The following is a 17,375-nucleotide window of genomic DNA, read 5'->3' on the forward strand; positions in this document are numbered from 1 at the left end:
GTATATCACAACTGTATAGTGGTGTTCACAGACCCAGGTGCTGATTGGCGTGAAGGGTAACAAATGACTCTTGAGCCTTTTTTGCTATGAAGAGGAACACGATACTATAGCCTTTCAGATTAATTAGGCTTTATCGTGGAGGACATTGTTGCCATAACAACTTAGAGAGATGTATCTTCCAAAACACAGCACTGATCCATCTGGTACAAGCACTGAGCAAAGAACATTTCAGGTGATGGTTACTGCTTTCTCTCTTGGCAATTAATGAGTTTAATGAGATTTCAGAGCTTGCTTTTGGTCTGGAAATCTTTCCTAAGCTATTCCTTGACTTCTACCAGTTTTCTTCCATACTATTGCAGTGTGGATTACAAAAAAACATACATGGTAGGAAAAGAAGTAATGCAGTTAGTATTGTAATGGTCACACATTTCTGGCAGTCCCTATCAAATGGTCTCTGAAATACAGCGTGGGTTGCTCTCAGATATTTAGTAAGTTAAAGCACTTGGGTTTTTACTACAGGTTTGTCACTATTGATAATTTTGCTTATGTACTAATTTTAGATGTGGATTTTCCATCAGCATCTGATGTTGTGTGGAACGGATGCATTCTAAATTAATGATTTCATGAATTTGTTCAACGTTTACGTGAGTCTTGCCTTCCTTAGCTGTGTTGTCTCAGCAATAAGTACAAATCCCATGCTTGCCTATAATCTATTGACACTACAAGCAGCAGTCAGCACCTCCTCTCTTGAAATTATACTCTCCCCCAAAAAAAGTTTTTATTTGCCTATTTTAATCTTTGCAGGATGCTGAGGAGCAACTCTATCAGCTGTATAAACAACGACACCTTTGCGGGCCTGAGCTCAGTGAGGCTGCTTTCCCTGTATGACAACCACATCAGCACCATCACCCCTGGAGCCTTCAGCACACTAGTCTCTTTGTCTACGATGTAAGTTATCTTTCTTACAGTTCAAGTGTGTCATGATACCTTTATTCCATGCTCTGCTTTTAAGAAAACAGTGATTGAGGTTCAAAATCATGATGTTTAATTATTCATATGTTGAAAACCTAAGTTTAGCTCATCTAGAGAAAGAAATGAAAAATCCTACTCAGAATGTGGGTTTGAAGGGTTCAAGRTGTGATACAGAAAAATATTTGAACAAAATAGCTGAAAAAGCTTGGATGTTGCTGGTCTCAGGCAAGTCAACTGCTGTTTACCCAGTCTTAGCCCAGCGCCATGCGTGTTAGTTTACATAAAACAACCTCTGCAGGTTCACAAGTACAGAGCTGATCATACACTTCAGTCCTCTGAAGCTGCCTTATTTTCAGTTAGAGCCTAGTTCTGGAAGAAAATTTTTTTGGATTTCAGTTAAATTGTTTAAATATCAGAAAAAATCTATAAAGTTTACTACCCAGTTTACTAGATCTAAAACCTAGTTTATTAGCTTTAAAAAAAAAAAAGAAAAAAGAAGAGGACAAGGCAGTCCGGTCATACTGAACATGAATTTGAAGATCCCCACCTAAGCTCTTCTGCTAATTGTCTTCTATATCTCAGCACATCTCTGAAGTATTTCTCCTGATTTTTGAATATTTTAAAAATTCTTTTCATAGTGCGTCCATTTTAATGAAGTATAGACTCATAAATATGAAGTGAAAGTCCGGTCTTTGTTTCCAGCTGTGAAAGGGAAGCCTGATGGAGCTGTTAATGGAAGCTGTCTGCTTAATTCCATTCACACTGCCCTGAAAACACATCCTAATTGTCCAACCAAAACAAACTTCTGGTGCTATCGTATTTCTGGTTTTGAAAGTAGATTCCGTTGTGTTTTACTTGCTGTATCCATTTTTAAAGGCTTTGGGGAAGATGGAACTGCTGCCTCAGCCAGTTCATTGCTCACACTTTCAGTTTTTTGTGAATAACTTTTCAGTAACAAGCAAATTCTCATTATTTAGACTGACCATTTTCAAGCACAGGCCAAAGCAAGTGGTACCGGCCGAAAGCTGGTCCTCACCTTGTCGCACGCCGTGCCTGCAGGCCTGCCTGCTGCTTGCACCATGGACGCTGTGTTTCCTCCCGTGGGTCCCTCCGTAGCTGTGACTCTCCARATTAGTCTATAAATTCCGTACCCTGTTTACACTGAAATGTTGATGTCATGTTTTCTTAGAAGACAACCAATTTTCTTCTTTGTATATCATTCAGTGCAGATAAAGGAAATTGCAGGTTCTAACGGCAGCAGYCGGAGGGGCTGGTACCGAGGCTGCGTTGCTCTGGCACCGACCAGTGCGGTCGTGTCGGTCGTGGCAGGTTCCTGGCTGYGCCTTGACGACAAAGGTTGTTCTTTGACACTTTTTCACTGCTTGATCCAGCAGCCAATAAAGTCAGGAGAAAGASTGCTGTTGAGATTTTTAGACCTCGATTCAAGGTCGAAATGTTACTTCAGATACAAATGCGAAATGCAGAAATGTTGATTTCCTCACAGAGCTCCGTTGTAGGTGGTTATATCAAATCACAACACTACTGAAGGTGTGTAGTGTGGCCACTCCTCCTGCTCAGCCCACGCTTTGAGAGTTTGTCGGCTTTTTATAATGACTCGTTTTTGCATCTATTAATATCAGCCACATATTCATACAAAGTTTAGCATTTCTTTCCATTTGTACCTTGGCATATTTACAGAACTTTAGAAAATATTGCTCCCTTTGTTACTGCTCTTGGAAAGTCAGCCTCATTGGTATTATCAAAACATGGACAGCTCTGAAAGTAGTGCCAAGACTATAATGGTATTCAGTAGGGGAAGAACATCTATTTTGTGAAGTATTGCAAAAAATAGCTATTTTTTATTATTTGTTATTAGTTAAATCAGATATTTGGCGTACTGGTTTCAAGTGTACTTGCACTTCTGTGTACACATTGTTCAGCAACTTCAGTCCTTACGCAGTCAGGTGGGCATGTTTGCAAGCAGAACTGGTTTTCTATGAATTAAACATGCAACAATTCTTGTATAAACTTAACTTAAATTGTAGGATATATTTCCTGCCTAATTTCAACAATATCCAGATGCTTTTCAGTATGTTTTTCTAACAGGTCACCAGAATTCATTTAAATATTTAATATTCTGTGGCTTCTTTGCAAATTTTAACAGAGATACTTGTAATTGGATATGCGTTTTTCTTTCCTCAAGACTTCTGTTCACCTTTGATTTTAAAAATATGCCTATATCCGTGATGACATACTTATGAAGTTAATGTTAGTAAGATGTCTGTGCTAAAAGCTTGATTGCCCTGTTTCTGTGTGAGTGGTTGAACCATTATTTTAGGTGTAGGAAATCTGATTACTAATTATTAATTTTTATAGCATTTTGACTGCCCAGTGTTATTCTTTGTGATTTAAGAACTCTATTTGAATAACCACATTCAAAAAAAAGATAAAGCTTTTGCAACTCATTGGCCTCTCCAAACTTTCAATTGTTTGATGTGTGAATTAAGGAAGCTCTTGCCGAATATGACTCATTAGAGATCCTTGATTTTATGTTTTTTCTCCAAGAGCTGCACCAAAATTTGCCATTTAGGTGGTGCTGAAGTGACAAGGGGATGTGTGTAATGTGTGAGAAAATGAATTGGTCCCTTTTCCCYGGAGTTATTTTTATTTCAAAACAATGGATTTGTTTCTCTGTTTATTCATTTTGTGTGTAGAAATTTACTTTTTCTTTATTCCCAAGAGAGGCATAATCCAAGTTCTACTCCAAGCATTTAGTAAATTTTAGGTTGTGTGTTAACCTGTGTTTGCCACGAAGTAAATGAAGGTTTGTGAATAGTTCCTGCTGCTCAGCTGACGTTCAGTAGCACACTGAGTCAAAGTAACCTCTGTATATAGCGGTATATTTACTATTTTGACAGGAGCATTTTGCAGTTTGAAAGCCTGCATGTTTTTGAAGGTTTTCGATACGTCCTAAGAAGATGCTCTTGATGCACAAAATGTTGCTTTCGGAGCTGTGGGTTGTTCAGAAGCCTGATAGACCTGCTGTTTGCGTCCGGTTGTGGCTTATTTTGTTCTGTGGATTTGTGTCGTGGAAGTTGTTCTGCGAATATGATCTCACTCTCTTCCGTCAGTGGAACAAATGGCCTTTGAAGCGTTGGTTCACTTAGCTTTGGAGATTTAAGCACTTCATTTAAACCCTCCGCCTATGCCAAAGTATGTCAGTATGGAAAACATACAAGGCATCCTGCATGTGGTCCTGGTATGGATTAGAGGGGATGGAAAGCAATTCGGAAGGAATATAACCGGACTTGGAGTGATGCTTTCAGTGCTTGTCTGCACGTTCTGTGCAAGCCCCTCTCTAACCCATCCATTTTCTGACCTTTCCACACCGAATTAGCCTCGCTATTGAATCCTGGGCATCATGGCTAGGTTGGGTTATTTCTATTATTAAACATCATGCCGAGTTTTCTCCCCTCCCGTTGCCCCTCTCTGTAGCGCTCAGTCGTTTGTGCTAGACCCCCATGTAATCACGCACCCGAAGCAGGCGCACAGGCTGCTTTTACGGACAGGCTGTTGCGGTGATTGAAGTGTACTTTTTGCAATGTGTCAAACAGCTGTAAATCATACTGTGGCTCTGCGATACTGGCCTAGAACCTATGTAATTTAGGAATTGATTTGGCTTTGTTTTCTCACTGCCACATCTCAGCTGCACCAGATGTTTTTGTCTTCAGTGCTGTTGCGTTCTGAAGGAACTGCTTGGCAGAAAGTCTAACGTGATTTTTGACTACGAGTTTAGGTTTGTAAAAGTATCTTGCAGCTGAAGTCTTCCAAGGTCTTCAGCTACTACATCTGCACTTGGAAGTGTGTGTGGGCAGAACCTGCTTTTTAGGACTTAAACTTTTTCATCTTTAAAATATGCTGCCCTGTAGAGGAATTTCATTATCATCTCTTTTTCTCTCCCAGAGGGAAGATAACCCTCAGAAGTATTCACATATGATGTGAGAATTCCATAAACATTAGTTTGGAGACCTCATTTTCCATACATAGGGCTCTGACAGCTCATTTTTCTTCCAGGAGGCAACCCAGGACTGAGACGATTGATTCTCCCTGGCTTTATATGTAAGATAGTCAATCTCCTTTTCACCAGGAATATCAGCCTCTTTCCTTCATCTGAAGTTCAGTCATAAAAAAAAATCTTAAACACAAATTATGTATAGGTCTTGCAGTACAGGACTCTGTTAACATTTTTATTCCGAAGACTCTCGGCTCTTATTCTAGTTAGCTTAGAAGGATGATTCCTTAAAAGAAATGTCACCTCATACTCCTTTCCTACCAAGGATCACAAGCTATTAAGAAATACAAATGAGTAATATTTTTCCGGAACTGACTTTATCTATGATACAAGTGCTCCACTGAGAAATGCTGTAACCTCTGTGTTTTCAGTGGTTGATGACAGGGTGGAATGGACTTTCCTTTCCTAAAAACTACGAGCCTAAGCTACAGTATGAATCCCTGTCTCGCAGGGAGGCTATCGAGTGGCTACTTTGGGTCCAGCACACCGCAGTGCCTCGGCTAGGCTGCAGCTGCATTTGCAAGGTATTTTGGGAACTGTAGCAAGGCTTCACAAAATTCACAGGCCAGTAGGTCATATGCTTTTCGCTGTGGATATACTGACCATAGAAAGCTGGATGAGAAGTGGCTCAAGCCTACATACTGCTCAAGTGCTGCCTCATACTTCAAAACTATATATATGTGTATATACAGTCTGCATAGCAGGGCTAAACTTTATCCATGGCATTCCCTAAGGAATCACACCTAAGGCCACGGCTATGTGGGTGTAATGTCACGGCTATGTGGGTGTAATGTGTGAGGTGAGCTTAGTCTTCAGTATGAGCTATAGCTTACGTCGAAATACACCATAAACACAGCCCTGGTGCTGATATAACTACGTCTAAGTAAGGAATTTGAGCAGTAAGTACCTTGGTTTATATGTATGTACGTGTGTATATGTGTGCATGTGTTTGTGTATATATATAAATATGAATATAAATATATATAATTATAACCCCAATTGCAGTATAATATCTGTGCAGAAAATGCCTAATCTGTAGAACAGAGCAGGATCTCACTGAAACAGATGGCAGGAAGGAGGTTGGGCTTGGAACCTGTATCTTTCCATAGTTATTTAAGTATTCTGTATGTTCACGTCCAATGCAATTATGTCTTGTTCCATTTCAGTAATTTGCTGGCTAACTCCTTTAACTGCAACTGCCACTTGGCTTGGCTGGGAAAGTGGCTGAGGAAGAAGAGAATTGTCAGTGGAAATCCACGCTGCTTGAAACCTTTTTTCTTAAAGGATATTCCAATCCAAGATGTGGATGCCCAGGACTTCACCTGTGATGGTAAGAAAATCCAATTAGATTTGGTATTTATGATAATGTTGGCATCTCTGTGAGGGCCTCCCTGCCTATTAACTGCTGCATAGTGAATTTTTCAGTTTAGCAGTGAGGAAGACAACTATCCAGAGCTAAGGATCATTGTTCCCTATCTGAAGTTCATTTTCATTCTTGATTTCCAGCTTCTGCATTTCTGCCATCTGCACCTAAGTATAAGAATATTTTTGCCTTACGCCTTGCCAGTCTGTCCCTGGCCATATATGCTGGTAGATAAAAGCTCTGCTTTGTATAATCCAGGTATAACCCTGGCCCTTCCTCCCACTTACTTATTCATAGAACTGCTTAAAAATCTTTGAAGCCAGTGGAAGTGATGCTTGTTTGAAAAGTTTTTTAGATTTTGAGGATTGCTCAATTTCAGCAATAGCAGGATATATAAATATAGGGAAATAAAAAAAGTAGATACTACGTGAAGTGATTCTGTGATGCGTAGTCCTTCGTATTGTCCGTATAGGTAAAAACAACAGCAACAATAAAACAAACAAACAAAAAATCTGTAGAAATTTCCTCCAGTAGGAAGGATGATGGAAAACATTGAGAAGTGAGTGGTGCAACATTTGATAGACTTTGCATTCTCCAGGCAAAACCCTTGCTTCTCTCTTCTGATCAAGCAGAATTTAGAGATCATCGAAAGGAGAAAAACTCCACTGCTGCTTTGGCTAGTAGGCTGTGGTTGACCAATAAGCCCCAATATACTGGAGCTGCATGTTGTCATCCCTCTGAAGAGACCGTAAGAGCAGTGGGAATTTCCTACGTAGCGCAGAAGGGAATTCCTGTCCTAGTCCAGCAGCCCGGCAGCAGGCCTGGGGGCTTGGGCTCAGGGCTCTTGGGACCTGTGTTTAGTCATTAAAGAAAGACTGGCTTTTAGTTTGGAAAAAAACCATTCATGCTCAAAAAAATACCATTGCCCACTTAGCAGCTTTCTGTGTTSTACAGTCACTCAGACAGCTGTAATGAATGAAAGGTAGCTGGTGGCAGCATGTAAAATAGAATACAGGGGGAAATCAAATATGCTAGAGAAACCTGCTTCTTCAGCGCGTTTGTGAAGGGCTTTATGTTTTGTTTCTAGCAGTAAAGTTCAGCTGGGGAAAAGAACAAAAAAAATCTTCCCTTTTCTTCTGTAGCCTGGCTGTGCTTCTCCGTCACTCTGAATACGAATGGTTCCCTAGCCAGGCATTTATGGGTAATGTTGTTATCTTGGACCAGGAGTTCCAGTCTTGCTCTGTAATCTCAATGCTCTTGGGTATATCCAGCAGAGAGGAGGAAGCAGCAGATCTGTCTCAATTAGTCCTTGCATCATTTTTTTTTTCAGTGAAGGCCCTTAGAGGACGGGTGGTGGCGTGCTCCAGGAGGCAGCGCTGTGCCTCGGCACAGGGGCTGCCTGGACCTGCAGGCRTTGGCGGACTTCCTTCCGCCGTCGCCTCCGCGAGCCACCACTGACTCTTTCCTTTCGTATGCACCGTGATGCTGCATCTGCCATATGCTTTGTAAAGCCTGTTGTTTTGAGGGAAAATCCATGTTTTAATGTTCTCAACTTCAAAAACTTGGTTTCTTCTACACAAGCCCTATTGTTCTTCAATTACGAGATTTAATCTGCTGTTTATGGAACTGCGAATCCGTTTTTGGAGACTGCCGATATTTTTGTGTGTGCACAGATGGAACAGCAGCAGTTCGAAGTATGCAGCTCAGTTTGTTGTTTGCCTGGTTATCCTTGTCAAAAACAGTGAGGTTTTTCAATTGCAATGTTAAATGAAGTGCCAGGCTGACATTAAAATATAAAAATTAACAGCAGAAAGCTGTATTTTAAAAAATCTCTGTAATGCAGAGTAGATGATGAATGTCGTCTGTGTAGATCAGTGGAAGGATAACGTTCTGGTAAAGTTCTCCATTTCAGCTAGTGCATTCAGGGAGTGGGGATGGATTTGGGATTTACCTAACTCATTTACTGCAATTTGTAAAATTACACGGAAGTAGATGCCACTTGGATAAAATTATTTCTTTGAAAATATTGGTATCCAGGTTTTGTATTGCAAGTCCRACCTGCTGCTTGTTGCCTGAAGAACCTGCACCATCACGCAGATGCTGAGTACTGGGAGCTAATTTAAAATATTGTGCCGCTTGTTGCAGACTCAAGGATGTCCCGCTTGGTCCTCGCAGGCGGTTGTCTCTGCGGTGCCTCCCCCTGGGCTGTAGAGCTGATCTCCCTCGCTAACGGCGGGTGCTCTCCTCCGCAGGTAACGAGGAGAGCAGCTGCGCGCTCTCGCCGCCCTGTCCGCCGCAGTGTACCTGCCTGGACTCGGTGGTGCGCTGCAGCAACAAAGGGCTGCGCGTCTTGCCCAAAGGAATTCCCAAGGACGTGACCGAGCTGTAAGTGACGTTTCATGTAGCTCCTTTCCTGCAAAGTTCATGAAGTGACRTGGCGGGGTGGCTTTGCAGGGCCCTGGGGGTTTTGCCTTTGGTTTCAGGCCAAATTCCAGCAGCTGGTGCTTTGGCGCTTTCTCTGTGTCTTAACTGCTGTGGTCTTCATCGTTGTTCCTCCCGGGACTGAATGCATTGCTCTGCAACAGCAAGAGAGCCCTTGCACCCGTTAATTCTCTGCATGGGGAACAAACTGAAGGATCCTTTGGCGAGCCTGACTTCACAACAGACAACAGGCAGTTTGAAAGGGTGGTGGAAAGAGATTCGTGCCGCAAAAGTGTGTAAGTCAATGATTCCCTGATGAGACAAAAAAAAAAAAAAAAAAAAGACAAGACAGAGGTAAAAACAAACAGTGGATTCTTTTCTCCAAACCTCATGAAATGACGAAAATAGTGGATAATTAGATTAAATTGTAAAGTAAACTTGTTTGAGTTGAGAAGCATCTTTCTAGTCTTCTTTTCCACTGCCACTTGCGACGGATTTATGCTGGGTTTCGGTTCTTTCCATGGAAAGAAAATGCAGTGGGGGAACAGCTTGGCTTAAACAGTTTACAGTAGAAATACAGAGCTTTTCCCTYTAGGCCCTTATTCAAATCTATCCCAGGTGAGTTGTTACTGAAAGTTGTTACAACCTGATGGACGTTTTTGTATTGGTTGAGTTGGTATGTTCAGTGAATTGCCTAATGAATGAAAATGTGCTCCTGTGTTACTCTAATTAGCAGTGAGGTACCTGATGAATGAGATGCTTCGCAGTGGAAGGAGCTTTGCACTATTACCAAGGCTGCAGTCAAATGCAAGGCTTTGCTRTTTAATGAGGAGTGGACTGAAAGCGTGTGTGGGAACTCAAAGTAACATGGATATTTTGCATAAATGAATACATCCTTGGGACCACTGTTAATCAGGGCATAGTTAATAGTTGTTTGAACTGAAAGCCAAGTTCCAGCCCATGTTACCTTTATATTACCATGAGTGATGAAGACTCTGCAAGGCTGTTTCTGCCCTGTTCCTGTTCAGGTTCCATTACTGTTTTTGAATACGATTTGCCAACAGTAAGATATCACAGGTGTTACTTCGATTTCCACTGCTACGCTAAGGAGTCTTTGTATTTAAATTTTGCGTATTCAGTGTACTGATACTATCTGATACTCTGATGACATAATTTTCACAAGAGGAGTGAAATTAATCTCACATTCTTGAAAACTGCTATATTTCTTGAGCTTTTTCTTGGCAAATGAGGCAGCAGACTGGAAGTGAGCAGTCTGAGTTCACAGGAATTTACGTGACTGTTGTCTTCAGTAGGAGCCATTTGGCTGCGCCAGCCTCTCRTTGGGCTTCCTGCTTCAAATCCAGAAATGTGTCAGCTGAACACACTCAGCTGTGGCCTGGCTGACTCTGAATTTCTCATGTTCTGCAAATACAACCTTGAATCTGTCCCAGCTGTCTCCAAATTCAGTCCTGACCTCACTCTTCTGTCTTTCCACCAACATAAACTGAGCTCCATATTTGTGTCTGTACCAGAAGATGAGCTTCAGGTACCAGAGCAAAAAATTTCATGTGTTTCTGAAAACTGTGACAAGACTGAAATGAAGAGGAGAAAATCAGTCTTTCTTACTTTCCCTCTGCTGCCAGATTGTGTTGAAGATGTTGCCCGTAATCTAGAAGACTCTTATCATCTCCGTCCCCAGTTGCATCAGAAGACAGATTTCACCAAGGGGTGAAAAGGGGATGTGGGTATAAAGATCCTTCTGTCCTCGTCGCCACCGCTGCCTCTAGCGCGAGGCCAAAATGGCCATGCAGGACAGCGGTTTGTGGGATTTTTGTGGATGCTGCAGTCTGGCATTTATAAATTACCATTATTGAAGTGCTCATTTACAAGGCACTTTAGCTGCAGTATAAAAAACATGTACAAAAACACAACATAGTTTAAGAAAAAGCACTGCCATCTATCTAGAGAGACCAGTCTGTTAAGGCTGAATATAGCCTTCTCAGAAGTTATTTTAAATTCTTTCAGAGATCTTGAAATAGCCTTAAAATGGGAATTCTTTCATTGCAACAGATATTAAGTAACAGTGTGCTAAACTKAACATACCTTTCACAGGCACGTAGGGAAAATGCTACCCTCCACTGAGGAGAACTTCACTGTACCCGAGTCCTGCAAAAGGGTCACCAGCAGTGTTTTATTGCAGGGTGGACTGGACACATAGGCTCATGCCTTCCAACTTGCGCCCTGAGTTTCTGTTCTGCATGTGTTTCGTAGGCAAATGCTGGAAACCCGTGATCTCCTTCATGTTTAGAGCTGGGAAYGATGGGCAGCACAGTGTGTCTGGTTTGCACAACCTTTGGGAGGCTGGAATTACCTGTTAGGGAAGGCTTCCGTGGAGAGTAGTGTTGAAAAGATGATATTAGTCATCTTTTAGAGACTTTTTAGAGGCTTCTTAGAGAGATAATAACGTAACAAATTTCTGTTTCCCAGTGATTCTTTCACAAAACCATGTTGCCAGGGGCAAGCCTTCTTTTTCCCATTGCTTGCTTGCTCTGACGAGAAGCCTCAGTTCTTTGAACATAATCAGTTTTCTAGTCCAGATGTTTAGGAGTAAAATACTCATGCAGCGAGCTAGCTTGCAGCTTAGCCTCACTCCTGCTTAGTGTCCTAGGCTTTCCTTCTCTTCTTTTTTTAAATCTGACTATGATTCCCATGCTCTTTTTCCTTTAACATGCTGCTTCAGTGCTAGTTTTTCTTTTCTTTTCTTTTTTTTTTTTTTTGGAAAACTGTGGTCTATCTCTAATCAAGTCTTATCTGACAGCATCCAGCTGTTTTTATGGACCTACAGCAATTAATGATTTGCACAGGGGAAAAAGTTGGAGGCAGTTACATTGACAGTGTGTGTGTAAGTTGTAACATAACTAGCATGGTGTATTTTAGAATAAGTATATACTAATCATGTCGTCTCTAGACTCCAAATGTCATGGCACTGAGCTATATGATAGCAGTGATGGGGTTATTAGAAAAACGTGTGTCCATACATCATTTTTAGTGATTATTTTGCTCTCCGTTCATATTACTATACATTAATATTTTCATTTACTTTTGTCGTTTCTCTTTCTCTCCTCCCAAACCTTCTCTCTCCCACGGGTGGTCTCCGCTTGTGGATGTCCCCTGTGCCCGTTGCGTTGTCCTCTCTGCTGGGGTGTTTTTTGCTCCGGTTTGTTCGTTTAGCCTGCGCACTCTTCTGCAGCCTGCTGGTAGGGGCGTTTCGCAAGCGGCCGACCTGCCGATCAGCAGAGGCCCCAGCTGCCCCTCAGCTCTCCTTTCCCCGCCCGGGGCTGCTGCCTGTCCCTGCCTTCTCCGGTTGCCAGGATCATTTTGGTGATCCTTTCTGCCTTCCAGAGCATTCACTGCCGCATCGACTTGGGGTGATTTACTGCATCGTCCAAGGCTCTAGTGCCTTGTGACAAAAGTGGTGCCTCAAACCTGGCCCACGCGAAGGTTGCAGTGACGTATGCTGTGAGCAGGGAGCTACGGTTCGTGTAGACTATCTTAACAATCTAGTGCAATTTTTTATATTGCTGTTGATCAAAGGGACAACGCTGAAGTGAGATACCTGGTGAAAATCATCTGCTTCAGGAAGCAAATGCCTTTGCCTGTCTGGGAGTCGGCACTGCTTCGCACTCCCTGAACGCAGGCTGCAGCCAATTTTCCTTTGGTAATAAAGGAGAGAAACGGTTAGCTAAAAGCTTGGGCTGTAAAAGGCTTTAGAGCCCGCTTAATTCGCTGTAACAGGGAAACTCTTCCACTGGGGAGAGTGGGTCGCCCGTAAGGAGGATATTTGAGTTACAGCTAAAACAGAGGAGTCGAATCCGTGCTTCAAATCTGACGGTTTGGAAGAGGGGAAGAGGTCGATGGTATCAAACAGAGCTTTGAGCGGCTGGTGAAGTTTGGGAGCTTATTGGAAAGCTGACTTCAGCGCTGGCAGAGTAAAGGTGAACTTAACTTCGGGGCCTCGGCTCCTCTGCCCGACASAGCCAGGTGTCTGCGTGCTGCTGCTGCAGATCGTGGGCTGAGATGCGGGCACAGCAAGGTCCTTGAGCCCAAATTTGCCAAAACTTTACAAAGTTCAAGATGCAGATTTGGACATAATCCATACTCAAATTTTGTATCTCCTCAAGAAACTCTAACTAGAGCTCTTAAAATTCCTGTCTTGCTGGTATTTTCACAATCCAACTCTCTTCTAGACCACCTTTATTATTAGGAAACTAAACTCTCCTCYGACTTCCAGGGTACTGGGTATCTGTGTTAAAATGTTTTGATTATAACTTGATTTTAGAACTACATAAGATTGGCAAGTATCATCTCCTTTTTTTTTTCTTGAACAATCTATACAAAATATTTAAAGAAATTGAAGGATGGGCTTTATGCCTTTTCGGTTACTGTCTCGCATACGTGGGCTTTCCTCTTCGGTGGCTGGGGGCATTTTATGAGAACACGGGCACATGTTTCTGCTTTGTTTTTGTTTTTAATTTTATTTTGACTCTTGTAATTACTTGATGGTTGGAAGTGCTTGACTGACACTCAGGATTCCCAGAAGCACTCATGGGGTAAAGAACAATTTCCAATCTGATATGTTCAACTACAGAGTCTAGAGACTTGGGGAAGCAAAGGAGGTTGTTCTGGGTACTAGGCAGCCTGTCTATATTAAGACGACTGACACCCACTCTTGACTCTGACTGTCTGTGTATTAATAGCTTAACTTGGGAWGTTAAAATTAGAAATGTATTTTCTCATTCATACCACAGTTTTTTGCATACCAGATGCCTTGTACATCATCTTTCTTTGCTAAGCGTTGGGGGAAAATTAAAAATAAAATCTTTCCTCCACATTATTCTTGGAGTTTTTTCCCAAAGCTTTTGCCGTAGTTAGATCACTGTATTCTGTATGTGTATATATATGTGTGTGTGTGTGTGTGTGTGTGTGTGTGTGTGTGTGTGTGTGTGTGTGTGTGTGTATACACACACACATGCATACACACACATGGTGTTTTGCACCCGAACTCAGCCCTTCCCCTCAGGGGTATATTCTGCTATTTGCTGGGGCCAGCTTGCAGCCCCTTTGCAGCCCCCGCAGCCCTTCTTGAACCTGCGCCGCTGCGGAGCCGCTGCCGCAGCGTCCGTGCCGCATCCCCCTCGCCGTCCTGCAGCCAGAGCCCCCTGCCTCGTGGCATACTGTTGCATACAGAAAGCTCTGGTTGTTTCATATTAATTGCACTTAAATACACTTTCAAATTAACAGCTTTTTTTAGGAAAAATTGCCATTCTTTGTATAATGTGGTAGAAGCTTAAATGGTGGTGAATTGTTGTTATTCATCCATGAAAAGAATATAATCAGCAATTTTTCAGCATAAAATTTTGTTTTGTTCACAAAATATAGTGCTGGTATAATATTGCTACTTTCTGCAAACACATTGCTATAACCATCAAATTGTTTACAGAATAATTGCCAGCGCTGTAGGAGCAGGTCTTCTGTCGGYGTTTCGCTGCAGGGGCCTGCACGGCCGCGTTGGGCTGAACAGTGAAGCAGTGGAGTAAAAGCAGCGGAGTAAAACGTACACTTGYGACTTCTGATTGCACCCGGGAGCAAAAAAGGGAAAAAAGCCCTTGGCTAGCTGACAGCAGTTTGTTTAAATTGCAGTCTGTTTCCTATTAGGATCAACAAGAAAATATCCTGAAAATACATTTCTGCAGATTTCCACACGTTGCAGGAGTTGAGGCTCCTTTCCGAACTGAAAATCACGGCTAGCTTCCAGATGTGTAGTACATGACCTGCTTTTCATTTCCTTACATTTGGAGCAAACACTGKAACGTTACCCTGCCCACGTGTGTGCGTTTGGGTTTTGCAGGCTCTCTGGGATGAAAGGATGGAGCAGACTCCCAGGAATTTGCTGCATCCATCACAAACCATTGCCRTGGAAATGAGACACGAGTTGCTGTGTTCAGATAGTAATATATGTGGTTTTATTCTGGGGATCTTCCACCGAAAAATGTAGAGTGTGAATTTGCGCTATACCAAGTCACTCAATTTTCAAAATAATTTATACCGAATTTAGTCACAAAGGAACGAGTTATTTTATAGCTATTGAATTTGAATATCCATATTGAGGTGTAAATGCAGGTGTAAATGAGGTGTAAATCCATGCTCCTGCTTGTGGTAACCTATGTCAGCAGAGAGGCCACCGCTCCCTTGCAGGGGTTGACTGTCTACTCTATAACACCATCACTTGATGGGTGATTTCTGTGTGTGGAGAGATTAATCTGTTCAAYGGGTTTTCAGTGAGGAAGGATTTTGCCTTTGGATAAAAATTCAAAAGGGCTTGTAGTCCCCCTTGTCAAACGTACTCCCAGGCGGAGCAGGGTCGGCTCCACCGTCTGCTCTAGTGTAACTCTGCCTTTGCAGGGTCCTGCTCGCGTGCCGGCTGGATAACCAGGAGGCTGGGGTGGGAGGAGTGGCCGCTTTCCTTGCTACTCTTTTCAGGGGAAAGATTTTCCATTTTATTGTTGTTAAGATGCCGGTGCCTAATACCTTACGGGAAATTCTTCTTGGAGTAGTTTGGTAGAAAAGAGCTGAAGCAGCACAAAAGGATGCGAGGTCCTTATGCTGAAACAGAAGAGGGGAAAGTCAGATCAAAGGTGGCATTTAACAACTTATTATATCAGTAATCCTGGCAGCATTTATAGGTTTTATTTTTAAATAAAGTAAAAATAAAAATACAGTTTGTGGGGAAACTTTCTGGGGTTTAGTTTACACAAAAATCTCTGTGTTATAGCAGTCTATGTGGAGAGGGAACATACAGCACAGTAATAAGTGATTATTACTGCTGTTTGCTGTAGTCAGTGCAGGATAAGGAGATCCTTTGCCAAAGAGAAGGGATACAAATGCTAACATGGTTATTGGGTTGTGTTTGCAGGAGCAGAGGCAGCCCGTGATGGGTGCTGCTGTGTGGGGGCTCTTCCCTGGCGGGGATCCACATCTACCATAGGGAAAAAAAAACCTGCCCCAAAGCGTCTTGCAAGGAAGGGAGATACCCTTTCCTCCTCTCTGCCCTCCTCGGGAGCGGGCATCCCCTCCCGCCACGCGTCAGTGTCCAAGCAGGTTGGGATTGGTCCCGGTTAGAAACAGCCTCCGGCAGGCGTCTGCAGGCTCGCGCAGGCAAACGGCCTGACGCCACGGCGCGCTGCATCCTTCGGAGCCACATCGCTATGGCAGATCCCCCCCCAAACCAAGGTCAAGGCGAGTAACTCCAGCTCTCTCTGTGTTATTTTCAAATAAACAGGAAAGGACCAGTGCCCTGATGCTCCCACGTGTCAGCCTTTGAGTCTTGTGTGCCTGTGTCATCTTCTGGGCAAGCTTTCGGAAGTTTTACATCTATTCAGGGCTTTTTCCTTAGTCCCTGAATGTTTGCGTGTCTTTAGCAGAACAGASCTGCAAAATGCAGGTGCTGTATTCCAGAAAAGGGAGGATATACAATAATCCTAAAAGTGAYCAGCCATCCTGTGCAAGTGTCTGAGTGGGTCGAAGACGCTCAGCGAATGTGATGCTGGGGCTCTCAGTAGGATCCGTTGCTTCTGCGGAGGATCTACCTTTCACAGTCGCGCAGCGGGAAGGTTTAGAGCAAACGAAGCTGGGAACTGCTGTAACGGACATGGGATCAACACAGCCGATGCTCATGTTGATGKTTGGGACTTTTTGCTAGACGAAGCCCCAGCCTGTCGCAGGGCTGGCCCCACCAAGGGCTTGCCCGGTGCGTGGCAGCTGATTTGCTGGTGGGGTCAGCRCTTGGAGTCCTTGTAGAAACTTCACTTACACCTAACCTTAGCCAAGGGCAAAAACCGTAACATTTCTTTCCCATTGCTTCCTCGGTTGTTGTCTTGGAAGAATCGAGTGGTGGTTTATATTTGCTGTAGGCTAGGGAGCCTTTATTCGCTTCCAAGTCTTGAACAAAAACATCAGTAAGCTGCTGTCATGCTTTGCGTGCAGGATAATTCATTTATAAAGGGGAGACTGTAGCAGTTTCAAAGCAATGTATCAAAGACAATTTCCTTAGTGAGTGACTTCAGTTTGTCTTTTCTTCATTCATGGTGCATCGTGAGCTGACAGAAGCTCTTGTTAACATGTTTGGCTAATTTTCAAATGTGACATTTTGCAGATACCTGGAAGGAAACCATCTGACTGCTGTACCGAAGGGGCTGTCGGCGTTCAGACACCTGACTCTAATGTAAGAAGCACATGGTTTAGTGTCAGGGTAATGAGATGACTCCTCCTGCCCTGCGCCGCAGGTGGACCGCAAAGCGTTAGAGCGTGCCCCATCCTGGGGCGGGAGGAGAGTATGTTCCGCATGTGACTTCAGCGGCAGCAGGAGGCCGGCTCCCCGCTGCCGCCCGTGGAGAGCCCTCCGCGGAGGGATCCGGAGCCGTGGAGCCGCTTCCCTGCGGGAGCTCCCGGCCTCGGCAAGGGCGCCAGCGCGGCACGCCGGCTGCCACC

General features: G+C 43.3%; 1 protein-coding gene across 2 annotated transcripts in view; it reads left to right on the top strand.

Moving 5' to 3' along the window:
* SLIT3 (slit guidance ligand 3) overlaps positions 1-17,375 on the top strand; it is a 469,515-nt gene that overhangs the window by 365,745 nt on the left and 86,395 nt on the right. For both annotated transcript variants that reach the window (XM_085299580.1, XM_085299581.1), the window contains 4 exons: positions 805-948; positions 6,211-6,374; positions 8,660-8,792; positions 17,041-17,109. In XM_085299580.1, coding sequence (XP_085155706.1) covers positions 805-948; positions 6,211-6,374; positions 8,660-8,792; positions 17,041-17,109 — 510 coding nt within the window. The remainder of the gene's footprint in view (positions 1-804; positions 949-6,210; positions 6,375-8,659; positions 8,793-17,040; positions 17,110-17,375) is intronic.

Source organism: Rhea americana, unplaced genomic scaffold (assembly GCF_003343005.1).
Source record: "Rhea americana isolate MKP2758 unplaced genomic scaffold, rheAme1 scaffold_150, whole genome shotgun sequence".
NCBI classification, from domain to species: Eukaryota; Metazoa; Chordata; class Aves; order Rheiformes; family Rheidae; genus Rhea; species Rhea americana.